General features: G+C 44.9%; 1 protein-coding gene across 3 annotated transcripts; it reads left to right on the top strand.

Annotated features, from left to right (window-relative positions):
* Window positions 1-5084: 5084 nt before the first annotated feature.
* On the top strand, window positions 5085-20222 carry Tmigd1 (transmembrane and immunoglobulin domain containing 1). 3 transcript variants are annotated; one of them, XM_041665060.1, is made up of 8 exons: window positions 5085-5157; window positions 8086-8189; window positions 10765-11043; window positions 13474-13752; window positions 17854-17957; window positions 19131-19171; window positions 19411-19469; window positions 19674-20222. In XM_041665060.1, exons 2-8 carry the CDS (start codon window positions 8111-8113, stop codon window positions 19703-19705), a joined length of 873 nt encoding a protein of 290 aa, XP_041520994.1. In that variant the 5' UTR covers window positions 5085-5157; window positions 8086-8110; the 3' UTR covers window positions 19706-20222. The 3 variants fall into 3 exon arrangements, with proteins under 3 accessions (XP_041520994.1, XP_041520996.1, XP_041520995.1); XM_041665062.1 differs by lacking the exon at window positions 19411-19469 and having other exon boundaries at window positions 19987-20222; XM_041665061.1 differs by lacking the exon at window positions 19411-19469.
* Window positions 20223-20460: the final 238 nt, after the last annotated feature.

Below are 20460 nucleotides of genomic sequence, written 5' to 3'. Positions count from 1 at the left end.
TGTTTGAATGTTTTTCCTCCACTTATGTTTGTGCACCATGTACATGCCTAGTGCCACAGAGGCCGAAAGAGGGCACTGGACCCATTAGAACTGGAGTTGCAGACCAATGTAAACCACCATGTGGGTGCTGGGCACGGAATCTGAGCCTCAAGTCCTCGTTTTCTGCATTGTTTTTTTTTTAAGATTTTTGTTTATTATGTATATAGGTTTCTTCCTTCCTGTCTCCTGCAGTACAGAAGAGGACACCAGTCTTATTACAGATGGCTGTGAGCCACCATGTGGGTACTGGGAATTGAACTCAGGACCTCTGGAAGAGCAGCCAGTGCTCTATTCCTCTGAGCCATCTCTCCAGCCACCTCTGCATTGTTATTGTTGGTCATTGGTCTTAGGACCTGAACCAAGGGCCTTCCAACGACTAAGCTTTTTCTCTAATCCCACTGAACGACAGCTCTGTGGCAATTCAGGCCTTGATTCAAGGGCTATAGTTTTTATGATGAGGAGTCCTAATGGGGAATGGAGAGTTGCTTAAGCTAGAAATTCTGGAGGTCATATGACTTTTTTTTTTCACTACAGGGGCCTGAAGCAGGGCCTGGCTAGGCAGGTCCTCTACCACTGACCTGCATGCCCAGCCCTTCATTTTCATTTTCAGACAGGACTTTGCTAACTTGCCTAAACTGGCCTTGAACTCACCATGTCCTCCAGGCTGGCCTCAGCCTCAGGTAGCAGGGCTCATAGATGTACATCACTCCTGTGACTAACTTAAAGCAGTTTAGTGGGCCCTGTTGGATTCTGGGTAGAAAGGGTAACACACTGGGTCCCTGTGTTGGTCCAAAAGCTGCTCTCTGGTCACTAGAGTGTGACTGCCAGATTCCTTGCTTCTCTGTCACGCTACAGTAGTCAGTGACATCCCCAGGGACTTGTCTAAGCAACCCTCTTGACCTGCGACCCTGTTGCTGTGGACCTACAGCATAGCCCTGAATCTATCATCCATGCCATGGCAGGGCACCAACTCACCTCTAATTGGTTCCGGAATGAACATCCTGCCGACCCTTCCTCTTGCTCATGTCTTTGAGTGGCTGCCACGCGGCGGAGACTGTACCAGATCCTCCTCTTTGGTAAGGGTTTTCATCTTATCACACTGGTCTAGACCTCGTTCTATAGTCCATGGCTCTCAAGAGATTCAAAAGCCACTGTGTCAGAGATACCTGAGAGGCTTGTTCAAGTAAGATTCCCGCGTCTCTTCAGAGCTGACGAAGGAAAAGTGCCTAGAGATGTTCCTGAGTGAGTGTGTATGTGTGAGTGTGGGTGTAATATGTGGATGGGAAGGTGTGGGGGACACGTATGTGTATGTGTGTATGTGTGCATGTGTGTATGTGTGTGTGCATGTGTGTATGGGGGCATATATGTGTGTTGCCTGGGGTATATAAATGTGTGAGAGAGTGTTTATGTATGTAGGGAATATATGTGTCTGTGTAAGTGTGTGTGTATCACTGAGGATTGTGCTAAGTGCATACTTTCTAGTGATAAGCCACACTTCTGCCCACCCCAACCCCGTAATACTCACCTTAATGAGAAAGCCACGACTTCCTGGTCCTTTACTTCTTCTCTGGCACCTTTCCCGAAAGGCCTGTGTCTGGGGAATGTGGAGCAGATGGGTCACTATTCTTAGAACTTTCAAACTAAGACTACCTCTCCTCTGGGCCCGAGAGACTTGTGAAAGCTGCGGTGTACTAAACTATGTTTTCAGGGCTTGCGATGAAATCCAGGATCCTCTGCATACAAAAGAGGATCTGCTGCTTGCGCTCCCCAAGCCCTGAACTCTAACAGTCCAGGGCAGCCATATGCTTAGGCTTAGGTTAACTGCTGGACTCAATTGTTTGCAGGAAGATAATTTTCCTTTTCCCTGGTTCTAGGACGGGGACTGGTCTAGGGGCTTAGATGACTTTGGGCAGTCACATCACTTCCCCGATTCTCCAAACAGGACACCGCCATGCTACCATTTTCTTGTTGGGAATCCCTCGTCGGCTGAAGGCCCTCTACAGAGTTCACCAACTTCCTTATTAGTTTCTCTAGAATGACTAGAGCCATTTCGACCTTGGAGTTGGGAGAGTTGTCCCCAGAGCAGCCCGCTCCTCCCCCGCCCCCTGCCCCAGGAGATATTGGAGCCTTGTAGAGTTACTTCAACAGTCTTCCATAGAGGGCAGTAGAGGGACTTGAGAAGACACCTTTCAGGATGGAGCCACCATAATTGGCTTGGATGGAACTGGTATTTCAAATACTTAGTATACAATAGCTACTCAATAAATACTTGCTTAATACACTGCTTCAACATTTTAATATTAAAACTGTCAAGCATACACAGAAGTTAAAAGGATAGCCGTTAAAAGGGTAATCTGTATAACCCTAGGTGGATTCAGTAAATGTCAGCTAACTTTTACTGCGTTTCATTCTGTTGCTTTACTGTTTGTGTTGCTGAAGAGTGCAACCAAAGCACACTCTCCCACTGAGCCAGGTCCCCCAGTCCTGTTTCTGCTGACTCATTTGATAGCTGCAATTGTCATGACGCTTAACCCCTACATGGTTTGCAGGCATAGCTTGAGAATTAGGGCATGCTTTCTATGTTACCGCAACACCATTATCACCCCTATGAATAATCAACTATTGTTTCCTAATATTATCTAATATCTGGGTATAGAAATTGTTGATAGTGCCCTACCCATGTCCTCATGGCCTACATAGTAGTTACCCACAAACAGTTCCCAGAGAGCGAGTAACTTCTTGTGTGTCTTTAAGCTGGTTCACCAGGCAGGCTGGAAGTGCTGGGGAGTCATTGCCTCCCAACCAAAGATGGAAAGACACTGATGGATAGTGGCCCAGGCTCCTTGCCCTGCCTGAACTGACTGTGGACTGTGTCACACAGAGCTCCTTGAAGGCTCCGCGGTAGTCATTTGCACACTAGCATGGCCTCTGGAATTCTCTTCTCTCCCCATCTTACTTATGATGCCTCCTAGGATGGTTGTTAGATGAACTATTTGCTCTCAAAGCTTTATTTTATCCTAAGATCCCAAACCCAAAGGCATTAGACCTTTGCAAAAAGTCACTCTTTAAAAGTTATTTATATTGAGCTGGAGAGATAGCTCAGAGGTTAAGAGCACTGACTGCTCTTCCAGAGGAGCCAGGTTCAATTCCCGGCACCCATATGGTAACCTGCAACTGTCTGTAACTCCAGTGCCAGGGGATCTGACACCCTCACACAGACATACATGCAGCCAAAACACCAATGCACATAGAATAAGAATAAATAAATCATTAAAAAATGGTTCTTTAAGGGTTATTTATGCCTCTATGTGGATGTGTGCAGGTACCTGTGGGGGCAGGAGAAGGCATCAGATTCCTTGGAGCTAGTGTTAAAGGCAATTGTTAGCAGCCTGACATGGGTGCTTGAAACCAAACTCAGGTCCTCTGCAAGAACAACAAGCACTTCTAGCCTAACCACCTCTCCAGCACTGCTGAGAACCATCTTTAGATAATAATAGTAGAACATACTTGCTCTTGTTTCCATTGAGAACAGACTCCACGCCTGCTTGGGGTGAGAGGGTTGTACCCAGCCCACAGGAGCAATTCTCGATGATGATCCTTGCTTGAACAATGCCGGAGCAAGGCTGGGCCATGCCCGGCCTATCTTCATAACAATAATAATTACAGCTTATGAAGAGGCTACTGTACAGCAGCTTTGCATGCTCCATTTCATTCAATCCTCATAGTGACTCTACAGGGAGGGTGCTGATAGTAATTCTACTGTGTTCATCAGGAACAAAAGGCTCCTAGGGGTTAGATACCTTTTCAGAGTCACACAGTCAGTAAGAAATAGGTCTCTGGTGTGGTTACCCAATGTGTTAAAATACGGGGAAAGAGCCAAGTGTGGTGGAATGCACCTGTAATCCTAACATTTGGAGTGGGGCCAGGAGAAACAGGAGTGACAGTAACCACAGCTACATAGTGAGTTCAAAGCCAGCTTAGGCTATGTGAGACCCTGCCTAAAAATAATAAACAAACGACCACTAAACAAAGATGAGGAGAGTTGAGGGTGTACCTCAGTGGTAGAGTGCTTGCCCAGCATATATAAAACTCTGGGTTTGATTCCCAGCAACAGAGAAAGGGGTTATGGATAATCATAAACATCCTTCTATTTTTTAGTGAATAGGAACAATAGTACTTGGCAGATAAAATATCCATTAGTAATACTACCAGAAAAGATGAGTGTATGAGGGTGGGGCTGTGTGCATGCACGTGCATGAGCATCCATGCACGTACGGAGGTCAGAGGACAGCCTTGGGTGTTGGTCCCCATCTTCCACCTTGTTTGAGGCAGGGGCTTTTCTGGAATTCTTTGGTCTCTTCCCCACATCTCAACCTCCCATCTCCCTGCAGAGTGCTGGGTTACAGCTACTAAGTCAGGCTCTTACGTGGGCTCTGGAGAGCTGTATTCAGGATTTCATGCTTACACAGCAAGTAACACCCGCTGAGCCACTTCTTGAATCCAACTTGAGTATTTTCATGAATAAAATCAGTTTAGCTCATTCTTGATGTCTCATGCAATGGCTCCTCCATCCAGAGAGAGCCTCGAGGTGCTAAAACCGTCTCTGGTTGCTTGGCACAGCTCCAGCACTGGGCTCAGGTTACTGATGATTAAAAATTTTCCAGAATTAAGTTATGTGAACTCTCCGAGTGTTAGGACGATTGTGAAAGCCAAACCTCTCCTTAGACGTGTCCCGTCACAGTTCTCCAGTTATCAGATCGTCAGGCTCTGCCATCTCAGTCGAGAGTGACCGTGTGAGGTGAGATGGGCTACAGGGTTCTGCACAAGTTCAGGCTTCCCTTGAGCAATACACCCCTGTTAGTAATATCCGGCCCCACCTAGTAACCTAGGTACACAGAAAAGCTGAGATCTTGTGAAGATGCCATTCCCAATTACTGTCTTCTCAAAGAATCCAGAAAGGGAAACAGACTTTGCACCCAATTTATCTCTGTTACTTGACACCGCTGTCATAAAGTGTTCAAATCCAAGCATTATAAAGGTTCATAACAGGGAAATAATTCAGGGTTCCTGGGCAGAGGAAGAGTCAGCTGAGGAGGTCAGCTGCTCGGAGCTCAGTAGGTGAGTGACATGCTTGTCTTTAATGGAAAGTGAAATCCAGTGAGGGGAGGGGGCTTGACTTTGAGATATTGGTATTTTGTGTTCATCCCCCTCACAGAATAGGGTGAAGCCTCACACTCTTGATGGTTTTGTGTTTGTTTGTTTGTTTGGTTGGTTGGTTGGTTGGTTGCTTGCTTGCTTGCTTGCTTTTTCAAGACTGGGTTTCTCTGTGTAGCCCTGGCTGTCCTGGAACTCTCTGTAGACTAGGCTGGCCTCAAACTCACAGAACTCTACCTGCCTCTGCCTCCCGTGTGCTGGGATTAAAGGTGTGCACCACCACCGCCTTTGAGTACTTATTTATTCAGGATCTATAGCAGGGTGTGCTTGAAAAAAGTTACTGTTTTATCATCTTTTTTCTAACCCTCCTTGTTTCCTTGGTGTGCTAGTGATTGAAGCTGGAGCATCTTGCAGGCTATGGCAGTGTTCTCTCACTGAGCTGCTAAGAAAACTCCACTAGTGATCAGATTCTGAAATTACCACTTTTTAATTTAAATAACTTATTTATTTTGGTTTTTTTGAGACAGGTTTCTCTGTGTAACAGCCCTGGCTGTTTTGGAACTTACTCTGTAGACCAGGCTGGCCTCAAACTCACAAAGATCCACCTGCCTCTGCCTCCGGAATGCTGGGATTAAAGGTGTGCGCCACCACCAGCCGGCTAATCATCACTCTTTTTATTGTATTTATTATTAGTGTGGAGGGGAGTGGGCTCATGCAGGCTACGGCACACATGCGGAGGTCAGAGGACACCTTTTGGAAGTTTGTTCTCTTACATGGGATCAAACTCAGGATGTCAGTTTTGCATAGCAAGCATTTTTCTCTGCTGAGCCATCATTTCGCTGGTGCTGAGGTCATCACTCTTTTTTGTTGTTGTTGTTTGTTTTTTGAAACAGGGTTTCTTTGTAGCTTTGGAGCCTATCCTGGAACTAGCTCTTGTAGACCAGGCTGACCTCGAACTCACAGAAATCCGCCTACCTCTGCCTCCCAAGTGCTAGGATTAAAGGCGTGCGCCACCACTGCCTGGCTGAGGTCATCACTCTTATAGAGTGACAGAGATACTGTCACTTGCCAAGAGATACTGGGCAAGAAGATTTCAATGACAAATTTTTCAGTTTAGTAGAAACTGCATCTTAAGGTTGGTAGGGGCCTCCCTGTCTGGTGGGAAGCACTCTTGCTCCTGTTGGGACAGGACTAGAGCAAGGGAAAAGTGAAAGAACCCCAAATTAGTCAGAGATATATTCCTGCTCTTGAGAGTTAATATTGATGGTAAGGGGACAAAATACCAAGTCGCTAAGGCTAGCGGAGGGACAAAGGACTAGAAGAGACAAGAAGCATCTTGTGAAGGGGAAGAATATTTATTTAGGCAGAAGAGTGGTTGTGAGTGTAGCCTTGGCAGTCTTGGGTTTGAATACTGACCATAACATTTACTGATGTTGGGCAAATGTATTTGGCAAATTGTGTCATTGCATCAACAGGTTGGTTGTTGCTGAGTATGGTGGCACACACCTGTAATCCCAGTGTTTAGAAGGCTGAGCTAAGAGCATCATAAATTTTTGTATAGTCAGTTTGGGCTATCTACAAAGACTCTGGCTCAGCATTGTGGGGTGGTGGTACACACCTTTATTCCCAGCACTCGGGAGGCAGAGTCAAGTGGATCTCTGTGAGTTCAAGGACAGCCTGATCTACAGAGGGAGTTCCAGGACACCCAGGGCTACAAAGAGAAGCCCCATCTTTAGGAAAAAAGGAAGGGAGGGAGGGAGGGAGGAAGGAAGGGAAAAAGAACGAGAGGGGGATGGAGGGAGGAAGAAAGAAAGAATAAAGGAAATAAAAAAGGAGAAAGAGAAAGAAGAAAGAAAGAAAGAAAGAAAGAAAGAAAGTCTGTTTCAGTAACAAAACAAATAGGAAGTCATAGGGCTCAGCTGTGATTGAACAAATGTATGTGATGTGTTTAGACGTCACTTAGTCTAGAAGTCATTCCAGATGTGTTTCTGACATAAGCACAACAGTACCCTTTTTCTTTCTGTCTGTCCATCTGCCCGCAGTTCTGGGCATCGAACCCAGGACTTTGCATACTTGAGGCAGGTACTCTACCATACTCCTTGCCCCTAGCTCTGAGGGAAACTGTGTATACATGTTTTTCCCAGACAGACCTGAAATATCTCAGAAGGATGGAGCAGAAGGGAAAAGGAAGGCTTTGATTATCTAGCCTTTATAGACCACATGTGACCAGGGGAGGGAATATTAAGACAAGAGGCCATATTTGCTACAAGGAGACACCTTTGTATCTGTAACTATCTCAAGAACTCTCCATGATGGTCAAGAGCACTTGCTGCTAATGCAGAGGGTCTGGGTTCAATTCTCAGCACCCACACTGCAGCTAACAACCGTATGCAGCTCTGAGTCCAGGGGACTCAACATTATTTTCCTCACCTCCTTCAATACCAGGCTCACAAGTGGTGCAGGCATACACGCTGGCAAGATTCCCAAATTCATAAAATAAAGATTTTCTCTGAGTGGAGAACAGCTTTCCAAGTATGATCCAAGTTAGACTTTCAAAGGAGAGTGGCTTTGCTCATTTCGACGCCTGAGACTGCAGAATTCATTTCTCTCGGTTAGAGACTGTTTTCTCATTGTTTCCAGGAAAGACATGTTCCCCCTCTTCAAGACTACCTGATACTAGTCTATATCATTGTAGTTTTCTTTTTGTTGTCATTAAAAAAATTCTTAAAAATTAAAAGAACTTAATCAGACATGTTTAATTGAAAACTAGAAAGAGTGTACAGTTACAGCTGGGGTGACTCACTTGGGACTTTTTTAAGAGTCTAATAGGAAGAAAGTTCATAAACTCATTGTAGATCAAAGTACAGAAGCAACTGCATTCTTTGCCTCCAGGAGACCCAGCCTGCATTCATTAAGGATGGTGTGGAAGATCATGGGGCCACTGCAAGCATGCAACCTTCTCCTAGTGATTGTATCTTTGCCACGGGGGAGGACAAGTAAGTTAATATTCTCTATGACCTCTTTTTAGGTTAAAAAAATAATGATTTATGGACATTGGAAACAGCCTTAAGTACCCATTTGGAATGGTTACCCAATACAATGAATGGTTCACGGTATAGGAGTCAGAAAACATTTTAAAAAGTGGGGGGGGGATATAACACCGTTTTATGGCTCTGATTGTCTAAGAGAATGAAGTGTGTTGTTGTCTCTAGAGCTGTAGTCAGAATTTTCTCGAATTTTAATATTCAGGTACCAGTTTCAAGAGAGGTAATCCTCTGTTTATTTGAACACGTCAGCTACAGGACAATATCGGCCTTAAAGAGGCTTTAAGGCCTCCCTCACATTTTAAAATACTTATTCATGGTAAAACAAATTAGGCCAAAGGCTGTAGCTGTAGTTTGGTAGTAAAGTGAATGTTTAATTAGCTTAAAGGCTCCGGGTTCCATGGGAAACGCCAGAAAACAAGACGAGGGGGCTGGGCTGCTGGCTTAGCTGGCATCTTCAGCATGGACATCTTCAGCATAGGCATCTTCAGCATGGGCATCTTCAGCATGCATTGTAAAAGTTGGCAAGGCTCTGTGTTTGTGTAGCCCCAGCACTGGGGCATGGACACTGGTGGAGACTGAGAACTCACTGGCCAGCAGAGCCGAAGTGGAAGGCTCTGCCTCAAGGCAATAAGGTGCCGAGATAGAGGGTGTCCCCTGGAGTCCTCCGGCCTTTGCATGAGTATGTACAGTTGCAGGCACTGGCACACTTACATTCAAGTTAGAGGCTGTGCAAACATTTGGGAGGACGGCCTAGCAGCAGCCAAAGCTCCATCTTTTGTTATCTGCTTCTGAATCAGGAAAATAAAAATGGAAACTCAGGAGTATGTTACAATGTAATGAGAAAAAACTTATTAAAAATCAGAGCAAAGGGGGCTGGAGAGATGGCTCAGTGGTTAAGAGCACTGACTGCTCTTCCAGAGGACCCGGGTTCAATTCCCAGCACCCACATGGCAGCTCACAACTGTCTGAAGATCAGTTCCAGGGGATCTGATACTTCACACCAATGCACATAAAATAAAGTTAAATAAACATTAAACATAATAAAAAAAATCAGAGCAAAAAGGCAAAACCAAAAAAACAAAAAAAAACAAAAAAAACAAACCTGTGGGGCATGGGAGTGAATGCTTTTAATCCCAGCATTCAGAAGACAGAGGCAGGGGGATCTCTGTGACTTTGAGGCCAGCCTGGTCTACATAGCAAATTCCAAAGCAACAAGGGGCATATGGTGAGACCCTGCCTCCAAAAACAAACAACAGCCAAGCAGTTGTGGCACATGCTCTTAGTCCCAGCACTTGGGAGTCAGAGGCAGGTGGATCTCAGTGAGTTTGAGCCTGGTCTACAGAGCAAGTTCCAGGACAGCTAGGGCTGTTACACAGAAAAACTGTGTTTCAGAAAACCAAAAACCCAAACAAAACAACAACAACAAAAAAAAAACTCAAACGACAAAAGATATTTTACACCCCACAAAATCTTGTCTACCTCGTGAATCATAATCATTTAAACATTTTTAAATTTTACTCTACTGTCCAAATTTAAAACATGAGACATACAAGAATAGATTCATCCATATTCCTATCACTTAACCAAACAGGTATTTTAAGTCAGTTTTTGTCCATATACATATTCAATTTTTTTTTTTTTGATTTTCGAGACAGAGTTTCTCTGTAGCTTTTTGGTTCCTGTCCTGGAACTAGCTCTTGTAGACCAGGCTGGCCTCGAACTCACAGAGATCCGCCTGCCTCTGCCTCCCGAGTGCTGGGATTAAAGGCGTGCGCCACCACCGCCCGGCTACATATTCAATTTTGAAGTTTGTGGTAATTTTTCATTTTGCTAGTCTTTTTCAGGTTCTTGCTTTCCTACTCTACCCTCCCCCCATCAAAACAAACGCATCAACCTGGTCATTCTCTACATCTTACCTATATTTACCAGCTCTAGTCTATATAAATGCATGGTATTTTCCCAAGGCTTTTCTTAATGAGAACCCCATTTTTTTCTATCAGCTCATTCTGGAGTTGTTTTGTACACACTGTTTTTAACTTGGTGGTTGTCAAACTTCACTGTGCATTTGAACCACCCAGGAAACTTTTAAATAGCCCAATAACCAGGTTGTACTCCTGTCAAGCAATCAGACGGCCAGGAGCCTAGCATTAGAAGATAAAAGGTCGCTAGGTGGTTTCAATGTGCAGCAAAATTTGGTGGCCATAATTTTTTTTACCATTTTTCTCACTTTAGCTAATAATACATTATGCCATGCTCTCACACAGGAATACTAGCACTTGGCAAGCTGAGGCAGGAGGATCTTCAGTTTGAGAACAACTCATCAACCAACCAAACAAACAACCAAACGAAAAGCATTATATCTAACTCCTTGTAAAATCATGTCAATTGATATAATAGCTTTTCATTGTTGACGGTATATTTTATTGCACTGATGCAACATAATTCATTTAACCAGTCCTCTGCTGGTGGACATCTAGGTTAGACATTTGCCTACCTTAATCGTTTGTTCCCCCTATATCCGCAGGTTCTGTTATAACTGTAAATGGCAGAACTGAGAACTATGTCCTGGACACCCCATCTGGTGTTGAAGCCTCTCTGGAATGCGCAGTTCAAAACCACACCAGCGATGAAGAACTTCTCTGGTACCGAGGAGATGGAATAGTAGATCTGAAAACTGGAAATAAAATCAACAGCAGCTCTGTCTGTGTCTCTCCCATCAGAGAAGATGACGATGGAGTTCGCTTTACCTGCAAGCTGCAGAGGGATCAGACAGTGTCGGTCTCCGTGGTGCTGAATGTTACTTGTGAGTGGAGGGAAAAGAAGCTGACAGTCTTGGGCATCTGCATTTTGTTAAGTGACAACTGAAGTCCCAATCTTGATTTGGCTACACTGTTCATTTCATGTCCCCATATGAAACATCAGAATGCCTCAATTTTCCCATCCCCTCGGGAGCACCAAGTATCTGCCAGTAACATTGAGCATTCTACACCCACCCTCCCACACGTGTGTCTCTCATCTCACAATGTTGCCCAGGCTAGCTTCAGATTTATGAGCTCAACTGGTTGGTCTATCTCAGTCTTTCAAAGTCAGCCACTGTACCTGGCTTATTCAACTAAAAATGAGGATATTCACCCTTTCGTGCATGTTTTTTCTCTGTGAGATGTCTGCCCATGCCTTATAACTATGTTTCTATTTGGGTATTTGTATCAGCAACAGGGCCCCGTGGTACAAGGCTACATAATGCTGGCGCTGGTGTGAAGCCTGAGGCAGGAGGCTTGTCAGTTAAAGGCCAGCCTGGGCTACATGGAAAGAACTTATCTCAAACAGCAACAATAACAAAAGCAGTAGGGATTCAGGAAGTGACTAGGTTGCAAGTCAAAGAGAAGGTTTTAGCTTTATTTGATTTTTATTTTATTTATTTTAATTTTTCTTAAAGGGCCAGTGTCCCTGAATAGAGGACTTGTTTAAACTTTTATTAACGTTAAATGGTTTAAAGGAATGGTTAATAGGATGTCTCCACAAATGGAACTGTTGTGCTTGGCCATCCTGTTCTCTATTCCAGCAGCTTCCTGTGTGTCTGAACACCACACACCACCCTTGTTGGAAATGGATACAGAATTCACAAAATGTCATTCTTCTGCAAAAGTTATTAATAACACAGCCCACTCAGGGTCTAATTATTCAGGGTGCAGATGAGACAAGCTCCTTTTCCCTCCTTCTCCAGGTTTCCCTCCTTCCTTACTGCCCACTCTAGCTGTTTATTAATTTCCGGAACATCTGCCAATAAACACAAGGGGCGTAGATGAGAAGGGAAACATGGCTTGGTCATTTCTCCTCCTGGACGTAGGGGAGGGGGAGGATTGGAATCATTGATGAATATGAATGTGTCCGACTATCCCCGGTTACAACTGCTCTCACTGTGGAGGACGTAAGAGGAGAGGCATGGGGATTTATTAAGCTCCCATAGAGGCAAGATTTACCACACTTAGAAGACTTCTTGAGGCAGGACCTTCTTTGTAAAAGGCCACTGGGCCGATGCAAATTTGTGGCCCAGGCAAATGTGGTCAGACAAAATACAAAACCCGAGGGTGTGAAAAGCTTTCCAAACCGCCACCACATTCGTAATAGTGGTCAGCATGCTACCAGCTTCTTCACAGGCATTGTCACAATTAATCTTCACAGTGCAGAATGGGATCAGCATCCCAATCCTTGTTTCTGTTTTTTTTAAAAGAGGAAACAGAAACTTTAACAGTTGAGTATCTGTCTCAGAGTCACAACAGAGGGCATGTATGGAATTGGAGCTAGCTACCATGCTTGTTTTTAGTGTTGTGCTGTTTTAGCCAACCCTTGTACAAATTGGATTAGTATAATACGCTAAGAGAGCAAGGACTGTTTTTGAAAAAGGGTTCCACTATGTTGCCCTGGCCAACCTGAAATTTGCTATGTAGACCAGGCTGGTCTAAAACTTATAGAGACCTGCCTGTTTCTACCTCCCAAGTGCTGGGACTAAAGGTGTGTGCGACCATGCCCAGCTATTATTATATATATTATGTTCCTTATCTTATACAGCTTTAGGTATAATCTTTTTGTTTTTTGTTTTTTTTTTTATTTTTCGAGACAGGGTTTCTTTGTAGCTTTTGGTTCCTGTCCTGGAACTAGCTCTTGTAGACCAGGCTGGCCTCGAACTCCCAGAGATCCTCCTGCCTCTGCCTCCCGAGTGCTGGGATTAAAGGCATACGCCACCACCGCCCGGCTAGGTATAATCTTTTTTTAAGAAAAATCTTTACATTTAAATCATTTTATTTTATTACTATATGTGTGTGAATATTTTACCTGCATGCATGTCTGTGTACTGTATGTGCCTAGTACCCACAGAAGCCAGAAGAAGCCATTAAATGCCTGGAACTGGAGTTAGAGGAAGTTGCGAGCTGCCCTGGGAGCCACAGAAATTGAACCTGGGACCTCTGGAAGAGCAGCTAGTACTCTAAACCACTGAGCTCCTCTCCAGCCCCTCATGGTCTATCTTTATAGCCTCCAAGTCTTATGAAGTTAGACCTGAATGTTCGTCATTTACTTTCATGTCCCTGGTTACTGCCTGTGTGCTTAGCACTCCACACATTTTTGTCTATGGGGTGAATATACTCCGAGAAAGATGGAAAGGAGATCTTGAATTGTTGACCGTGAACTAACTACTGTTCACTTCTAACTAATCTTAAATGCTTGAGTCTTACAGTCCCTCCTCTTCTAAGCGGAGATAACTTCCAAACCGTAGAGGAAGACAGCGACGTAAGCTTGGTTTGCAACGTGAAATCCAACCCCCAAGCTCAAATGGAGTGGCGTAAAGACAACAACTTCCTGGTTTTAGAGAAAGGCCGTCACCAAATCCAAGAGACAAGTGAGTCTTTTCAGTTGTCAATCACCAAAGTCAAGAAATCCGACAATGGAACCTACAGCTGTATTGCTAGCTCAACTCTCAAAGTGGAGACCTTGGACTTCCACCTGGTCGTTACAGGTAATTCTTCTTAAGTAATTGCTCAGCATGATGCATAAGTCAGAAGATGGGCTTGGTAAATATTATCAGGGCTAACCACTGGTGGTGACCATTATGCTTTGTAGCTAAGATTTTCATTGGAAAATTATCCCCATCCAGGACAATTTTCCTTAGGAATTCTAGTCTGAGTCAGGTTTGGTACCACAAGCCTATAATATCAGCTATACAGAAGGCTAGGGGAGGAAAGTTGTGAGTTTAAGTCCTGCCTTGGTAACTTAGTGAGATCATGTTCAGAATAAAAAAGTAAAAAGGGCTAGAGGCTGGGGCTGTAGCTCTGTGGTGTTTTCCTTGTGTGCAGGGGGTCTTGAGTTTGATTCTGGACACTGAGAAGGGCTGGGATAGCTCAGAGGTAGAGTATTTGCTCTAAATAGAAAAAAATCTAAGCCTGGTGTGGTGGTGCACACCTTTAATGCCAACAACTTGGGAGGCAGAGGCAGGCAGATCTCTGTGAGTTCAGGACCAGCCTGGTCTACAAAGTGAGTTCCAGGACAGCCAGGGTTATACAGTGAGACCTTATCAAAAAAAAAGTTTTTAATATAGAAGAATATACTCACTCCATATAGACCTCTGACTTTTGAGCAGAGATTCTGGGACCAAGGTAGAAAGCAATTCTGGTGTGACTTTGTTGAAGAAACTTCCGCAACTTCCCTTCAGCATCGATGTGTAGGAACTAGCCATTTGAGTCACAGCCTGTAACAGAAGATAATTCACAAATGCACAAAAGAAAAATGTTGATAAGATTTTTTTAAGAAAAGATCTTTGGCTGCTGGAGAGATGGCTCAGAGGTTAAGAGCACTGACTGCTCTTCCAGAGAGGCCCTGAGTTCAATTCCCAGCAACCACATGGTGGCTCATAGCCATCCATAATGGGATCTGGTGCCCTCTTCTGGCATGCAAGCATATATGGAAGGACTGCTGTATACATAATAAATAAATAAATCTTTAAAAAAAAAAAGAAAAGATCGTTGAAACCACTCGTAATTTTTTTTTTGTTTGTTTGTTTGTTTGTTTTTCGAGACAGGGTTTCTCTGTGGTTTTGGAGCCTGTCCTGGAACTAGCTCTTGTAGACCAGGCTGGCCTCGAACTCACAGAGATCCACCTGCCTCTGCCTCCCAAGTGCTGGGATTAAAGGCGTGCGCCACCACTGCCCGGTCCACTCGTAATTCTTGACTTCTGTCCTGTTACCTGATCAGCAGAGGGAGTGGGGAAACAAGGTAAATCACAGAGCCTTCTCCCTCAGCATTGTGTTCTCTTCGCTCAAGCTCATCCCCCTGTGATCACGGAGAACCAGTGAGATTTGAAGTGTTCTCCTGATATTTTATTCCCTTTTGAAAGATTTCATTTTGCTTTACATGTATGAGTGTTTGCCTGAATGCATATGCGTGCCCTGTAGGCATGAGTCTCCTTGGGCTTCTTGCATAGACAAAAAGGAAATTGAAAAGCCCAATGCCACAAATGTACACCATTCCTTCGTGCACATTTGCTCTTGGGCGGGTATTCAGGGAGCAGGGAAACAAGCTGAGGCTCCTGCATCCTGCTAGAACATTCTCCACTGTACCTATTCATTGCCAACCTTGCCATTTCCCAGGAAACAAACCAACCTGCTTGCCAAATCCTGCTTGAACGGACTGATGTCACCAGACATCAGTAGTTTCTTTTCTCCCCACACTAGGGAGCCAAGGATACAAAGTCAGTGGCCAATGAGGAGGGGGAGTGGCTACTGGTTGACTGCCCCATCACTGTGGTTACTGGGTTTTTCAGTAATTTGTCCTGCAGAGAAAAACAGTCTGCCTCAGGGCTACGTGATTAAAACCAACAACTACAACAAAACCCTACCAAAGAGCCTGTGTCCAAAGGGTAGAAGCAATGGAAGGGACACCACCTTGACGCTTGTGACTTTTTTTTAGACTTTACCCAGAACCTTTACAAAAACATGGTACAGTGAGCCACATGTGCTACTATTCTAATTAACTATAAGACCACACTCGGAGACTGAGTGATTATAGCATCCCTCTTGGTTAGGAAGAAAGCATAATTGCTCTATGACCATGTTTTTTTTAAAAAACAAAAACAAAAACAAAAAAACATCACACGGCTTCTGTGGCAATCAGCAAATTGCCTTTTAGGTGGGCAGAAACTTGTTTCGGATGGAGGTCTGCCAAACCAGCTTGTTTTCTTATTTCTTTTTTTGCTTCGTTACTTCCCAGGCTGCCCGTTCGCCTTCTAGAGCGCATGTGCTCTGCTCTGCTCCTGTTGCTCCCTGGGGCTTGGTGCCTGATCCCCCACAGGCTCGCCCCTGCTCCGTGGGGGCGGTTTCTAAAGCACCGCGAGGCGCTGGGAATGGCTTGAAGCCCCTCACCAGCACAAGAGTCAGCCCACGTGTTAAAAACTATTTTACCAGAATGGTCCGAGGGAGAGGACCACCAAAACAGGACAAAGGGAGGAGTCCAGGCAGTTAGATGCCTGTGTCAGAGTCACTTTCAACAGAAACTTGAAGTGCAAGGGGAGCCAGTAGGTCAGCCGGTTTGTTTCAGCTTGGTTTGTGGAAGGAAAGTTGTAACATGTGGTTTCACGGTTTTCAGTTTGGTGAAAGATATTTCCTATCTACGATAGCACCCTGATTTCTTCTCCTAGTCACCCGGTCTTCCCTTCCTCTCTGTCCCAATATAATAGCCTTCCTTGATGTGCAAGTGGAGGTCTCCAGTAAGGTAAAGACTGCAATGTATCCCAGAGTTAATTAATATACAGCTGGGGTTTTCTAGAAGGCTCTTCAGGCCACCCTCCACAGAGGGTTGACCCTACCCACACCTACATGAGAATAATTTTGGGGGAAGAGCTAGGAGTGGGCAGAAGTGAAGGACACTCTGGAGCTTAGGGTATAGCTCAGTGGTAGAAAGAATTTCTGCTTAGCATGTGTTAGGCCCTGGGTTCTAGCCCTAGTATTCCCACACACATGAGAATAATTTTGGGGGAAGAGCTAGGAGTGGGCAGAAGTGAAGGACACTCTGGAGCTTAGGGTATAGCTCAGTGGTAGAAAGAATTTCTGCTTAGCATGTGTTAGGCCCTGGGTTCTAGCCCTAGTATTCCCACACACACACACACACAAAATGAGGAATATTTAATCCATTCCCCCCCCCCAGGTCCCCTCTGCAATTAATCTGAGCAGGAACTGGATATAATTGGAAGAAAATATTTAAAAGATAATTGGTTGGGCCAGTAAGAAAGCTCAGTGGGTACCCACTGCCAAGCCTGCCAACCTGACTTCTGCCCCTGCTTCCCACATGGAAGAGGGAGAGAACTACCTCCCACAAGTCATCCTCCGAACCCCACACATCTACACACAAGTGAAGGAGTGCAACACAAATAAGTAAACGTAACGTTCTAGTGAGTTTTGTCTCCAAGCTGTCATGGCTGCCACAGCTCCTTCACTGTCCTTCCTCGTCATTTAGAGAACTGTGGAAATCTTTGCTAAGGGTGGGAAGGCTGATGCCTGAAATTCTACTTCCTGACAGACACCAAGCAGCCACTCTCTATGTGTCTTGTCTGCCTAGGGCACTAGCACAGTATGGACAGATGGGACCACTGTGCACACTGCTCCTTGGGCCCGGCCATGTCTCCCATCTGTCTTAGCCTAGGGAGCCCTTTCCGCCTTCTTGCTCTCCCAGCCTCCTTCCCTCTGTCTTCTTCTGAGAGTCCTCCTAAAAACCTTTGTGCTTTTGAAAAGGTCTTGACTTCAATTTGCTTCTGCTTTCTGTGGAAAAAATAAATAAAGGAAAATAAAGAAAGCACAAAATGGACTGGACGGCTACTCGGGGTGGGGTACTCACATTTCAGAAACTCCCTTCACAAAGGAGGGGGCTCATAATCTCCCCGGGCCATTTGTTAATTCTGACATTTTGGGTGAGTAATCTAACCTGTCAAAGACCCCTATTCCTCATCATTTGGGGTTGTTGCAAAGATTTAATTAAAAGAGTGGTGTGTGCAAATATAAGGGACCATGTTCCTATTACAAACACGTAAGTTAGAAGTTGGCTGCTCTTCCCTGTGTTTGCTTTCCCAACAGACAAAGTTCCAGCCGTCCCAATAGAGGCAATCATTGCTGCTTGTGTCGTGGTCTTCCTGACTTTGGGTTTTGGGCTGCTTGCTAGGAGAAAAAGAATAATGAAGGTACCTAAGTCTAAGTTACTGGGGTGAAAATTCATCTAAGAGGCCAGGGCTATGGCTCTAGCAGAGACTGTGACGCACATGCACAAGGCTCTAGCAGAGACTGTGAAGCACACGCGCAAGGCTCCAGCATCTATCCTGTGTGGAGCTTTACAAGAAGAGAAGTACATGTGGACAAAGCTGGGGTGGAAATGCCTATGGTATCACGGGCGGGGGCTTTGGAGTTGGTTTCTCTTCCTTTTATATTTCTCCTGCCCAGTGTGGCAGTGAACACCTGTCTTCCCAGTGCTGGAGAGGTAGGAAGCAGAAAAGCCCCAATCAATAACTTCCCCTTTCATTGTTGCTATGGTGCCCCTGGTACAATAAATAAACCCGGGGAGGAACAGATGCCTGCATTCTCTGCTCCTGAATACAGCCACATGCTCTGTACCTGTGGGCTGGAGTTTGAGCCGTCCAACGGTTGGCATTGCTGTTTACTGTGGTTCAGAATATATGTGCGTGCTTAGGTTAATGCCATGCAGATCACTCAGAGCCAAAGAGGGCACACATGTGGCAGAAAACCTTTAAAGAGAGACAGAATGCCCTAGGTTGAATCCATCAGTCAGCAAGTCATTCTTCATTCAACAGTAACTAGATCTGATTCAGGGCAACAGTGTTTCCCAAGAGAAATTTGCCCCACCCTCTATTCCAATCCAAAACATATTTCCAAAGAAAGAAAGGGAGGGAGGGAGGGAGGGAGGGAGGGAAGAAGAGATGGAGGAGGAAAAGAGAAAGAGAGAGGGAAGGAGGGAGGAAGGGAAGGAGAGAGAGAGAATAAGAGAGATGGTTTAGCAAGTAAGGGTACTTGCAGCCAAGCCTGACTATCTGAGTTTAATTCCCAGAGCCCACGTGAGGAACAGAAACCTACAGTTGTTGTCTTCTGTCCTCCGTATATGCACTATGGCATGATATTTCTCCACCATGTATGTGTACACACACACATACACAAAGATTTTTTTAATATAATGAAATGAAATGAAAACCTAACTGTGAACTTTAGAAACATTCTGATTAAGATCAATAAAATCATTCATTAAAATCTATTTGCAGCACCCATTGCCATGACGATACATTCAAAATGCTCACTCCTGACCTTAGAAAAGGATGCAAACTCACGAACCTGTGCTTGCCTTGTAGCTCTGCGTGAAAGAGAAAAACAAGAATTCAGAGACAGCTCTGTAAGTACTCTGGCAGGGTGGGGGGTGAGAGTGGGGGATGGGGGGAGCAGGGTGGGGGGTGGGAGTGGGGGATGGGGGGGCAGCAGGCTCACCTTCTCCAGAGACTGGGGGTGCAGGAAGATAGAGGGGTTCAGAGGAGAACAGACGGTGGGAGAAACCTACCCCCACTTTAGAGGAAGGGTTGGGAAGGTTGCCTAGAGCAGGAACACCTTGGGGCTTTCTGCCTACTCTCTAAGCAGGTTTGGCCAAGGCTTGCGCAACTGCATTGCCACACAAGCAGCTGAGGGAGCTTGTCCAGGTAGGAGTCACTGCTGCCCTCTGTTCACACAGCAAGGCCAGGGCACATGGCCCCACCCTCCATGCTGTTACCTCTTGTTGGCACGTGGCAAGTGGGCAGTGGGCAACAAACCAAGGCGTTCCGCCCGAGAGGATGGACTTTGTTTTGATTTTTTTCCCTTATTCCTACAATCGTGGTTCGAATTAATATCTTGCTTCATTTCAGATGAGAAAGTTGAGCCCCCACCTGACACATGAAGAGTTCTGCATCAGGACCACCTCAGTTTGTGTACTGACATCTGTATTTATTGCTGCTTTTAAATTCCCTGGGGTCCAATTGTCAGAGGTTATGAAGAAGCATTTAATTAATTACTGAACAGTGGTTGTTAGGACTAATTCAAGCTACTTATGGAGCTATTTTATGCAAGAGGTTGTAAAATGAAGATTCTGTTTAAGCCCTCTCCTTAAGAATATGTTAATTAATTGTGATTTATTCCTAATAGATTGGTAGCCATTTACTATCTGACTTATTTTTCTAGATAGGAGACTAACTGACATTGGGGTTTTCCAAATCAATGCATTAGCCAAGAAAAAGAAAAAAAAGAAAAAAATCAAGAAGATCAAAGTAGAGAACAACATAGGATGACATTCCTGGGTTGCCAGGGAGCACGTGAAGTTGTAATTATCTCCCGATTTCAGCGTCCCTCTCCTTAATGTCTTAGGACTATAGAAGTCCGGATCTAATTTCAAATGGAATAAATTTAGTATCATGAAATTTCCAGCGTATGTCCTTGTTTTCCTTATCTCAACACGGCTGACGCTGTCATAAAACTGCTGTGAGGCCTGGAGTGTGCAAAGGGCAGGGCGGCCCTCTGTCTGCTCTCCCGCGGTCATTTGCTCTTTCTGTGCTCCTTAGGACTCAGCCTGTGCTAGGGCTGTGTGTATCACTCAGTTCCCGCTCATCATTGACTCCCTCCACTTTCATTCTTTTCCTTCCTGGTTTTTTCTTCCTC

Source organism: Microtus oregoni, unplaced genomic scaffold (assembly GCF_018167655.1).
Source record: "Microtus oregoni isolate MIOR12 unplaced genomic scaffold, Mior012 000015F_ref0000493, whole genome shotgun sequence".
Taxonomy (NCBI): domain Eukaryota; kingdom Metazoa; phylum Chordata; class Mammalia; order Rodentia; family Cricetidae; genus Microtus; species Microtus oregoni.
This window is presented reverse-complemented; position numbering and strand designations above follow the sequence as displayed.

Coding starts and splice junctions, on each gene's coding strand:
- Tmigd1 (XM_041665060.1), top strand. CDS start 8,111: ATGGTGTGGAAGATCATGGGGCCACTGCAAGCATGCAACCTTCTCCTA. Junction 17,958..19,130: donor GGAGAAAAAGAATAATGAAG/GTACCTAAGTCT, acceptor CTTGCCTTGTAG/CTCTGCGTGAAAGAGAAAAA. Junction 19,172..19,410: donor AAGAATTCAGAGACAGCTCT/GTAAGTACTCTG, acceptor CTCTCTAAGCAG/GTTTGGCCAAGGCTTGCGCA.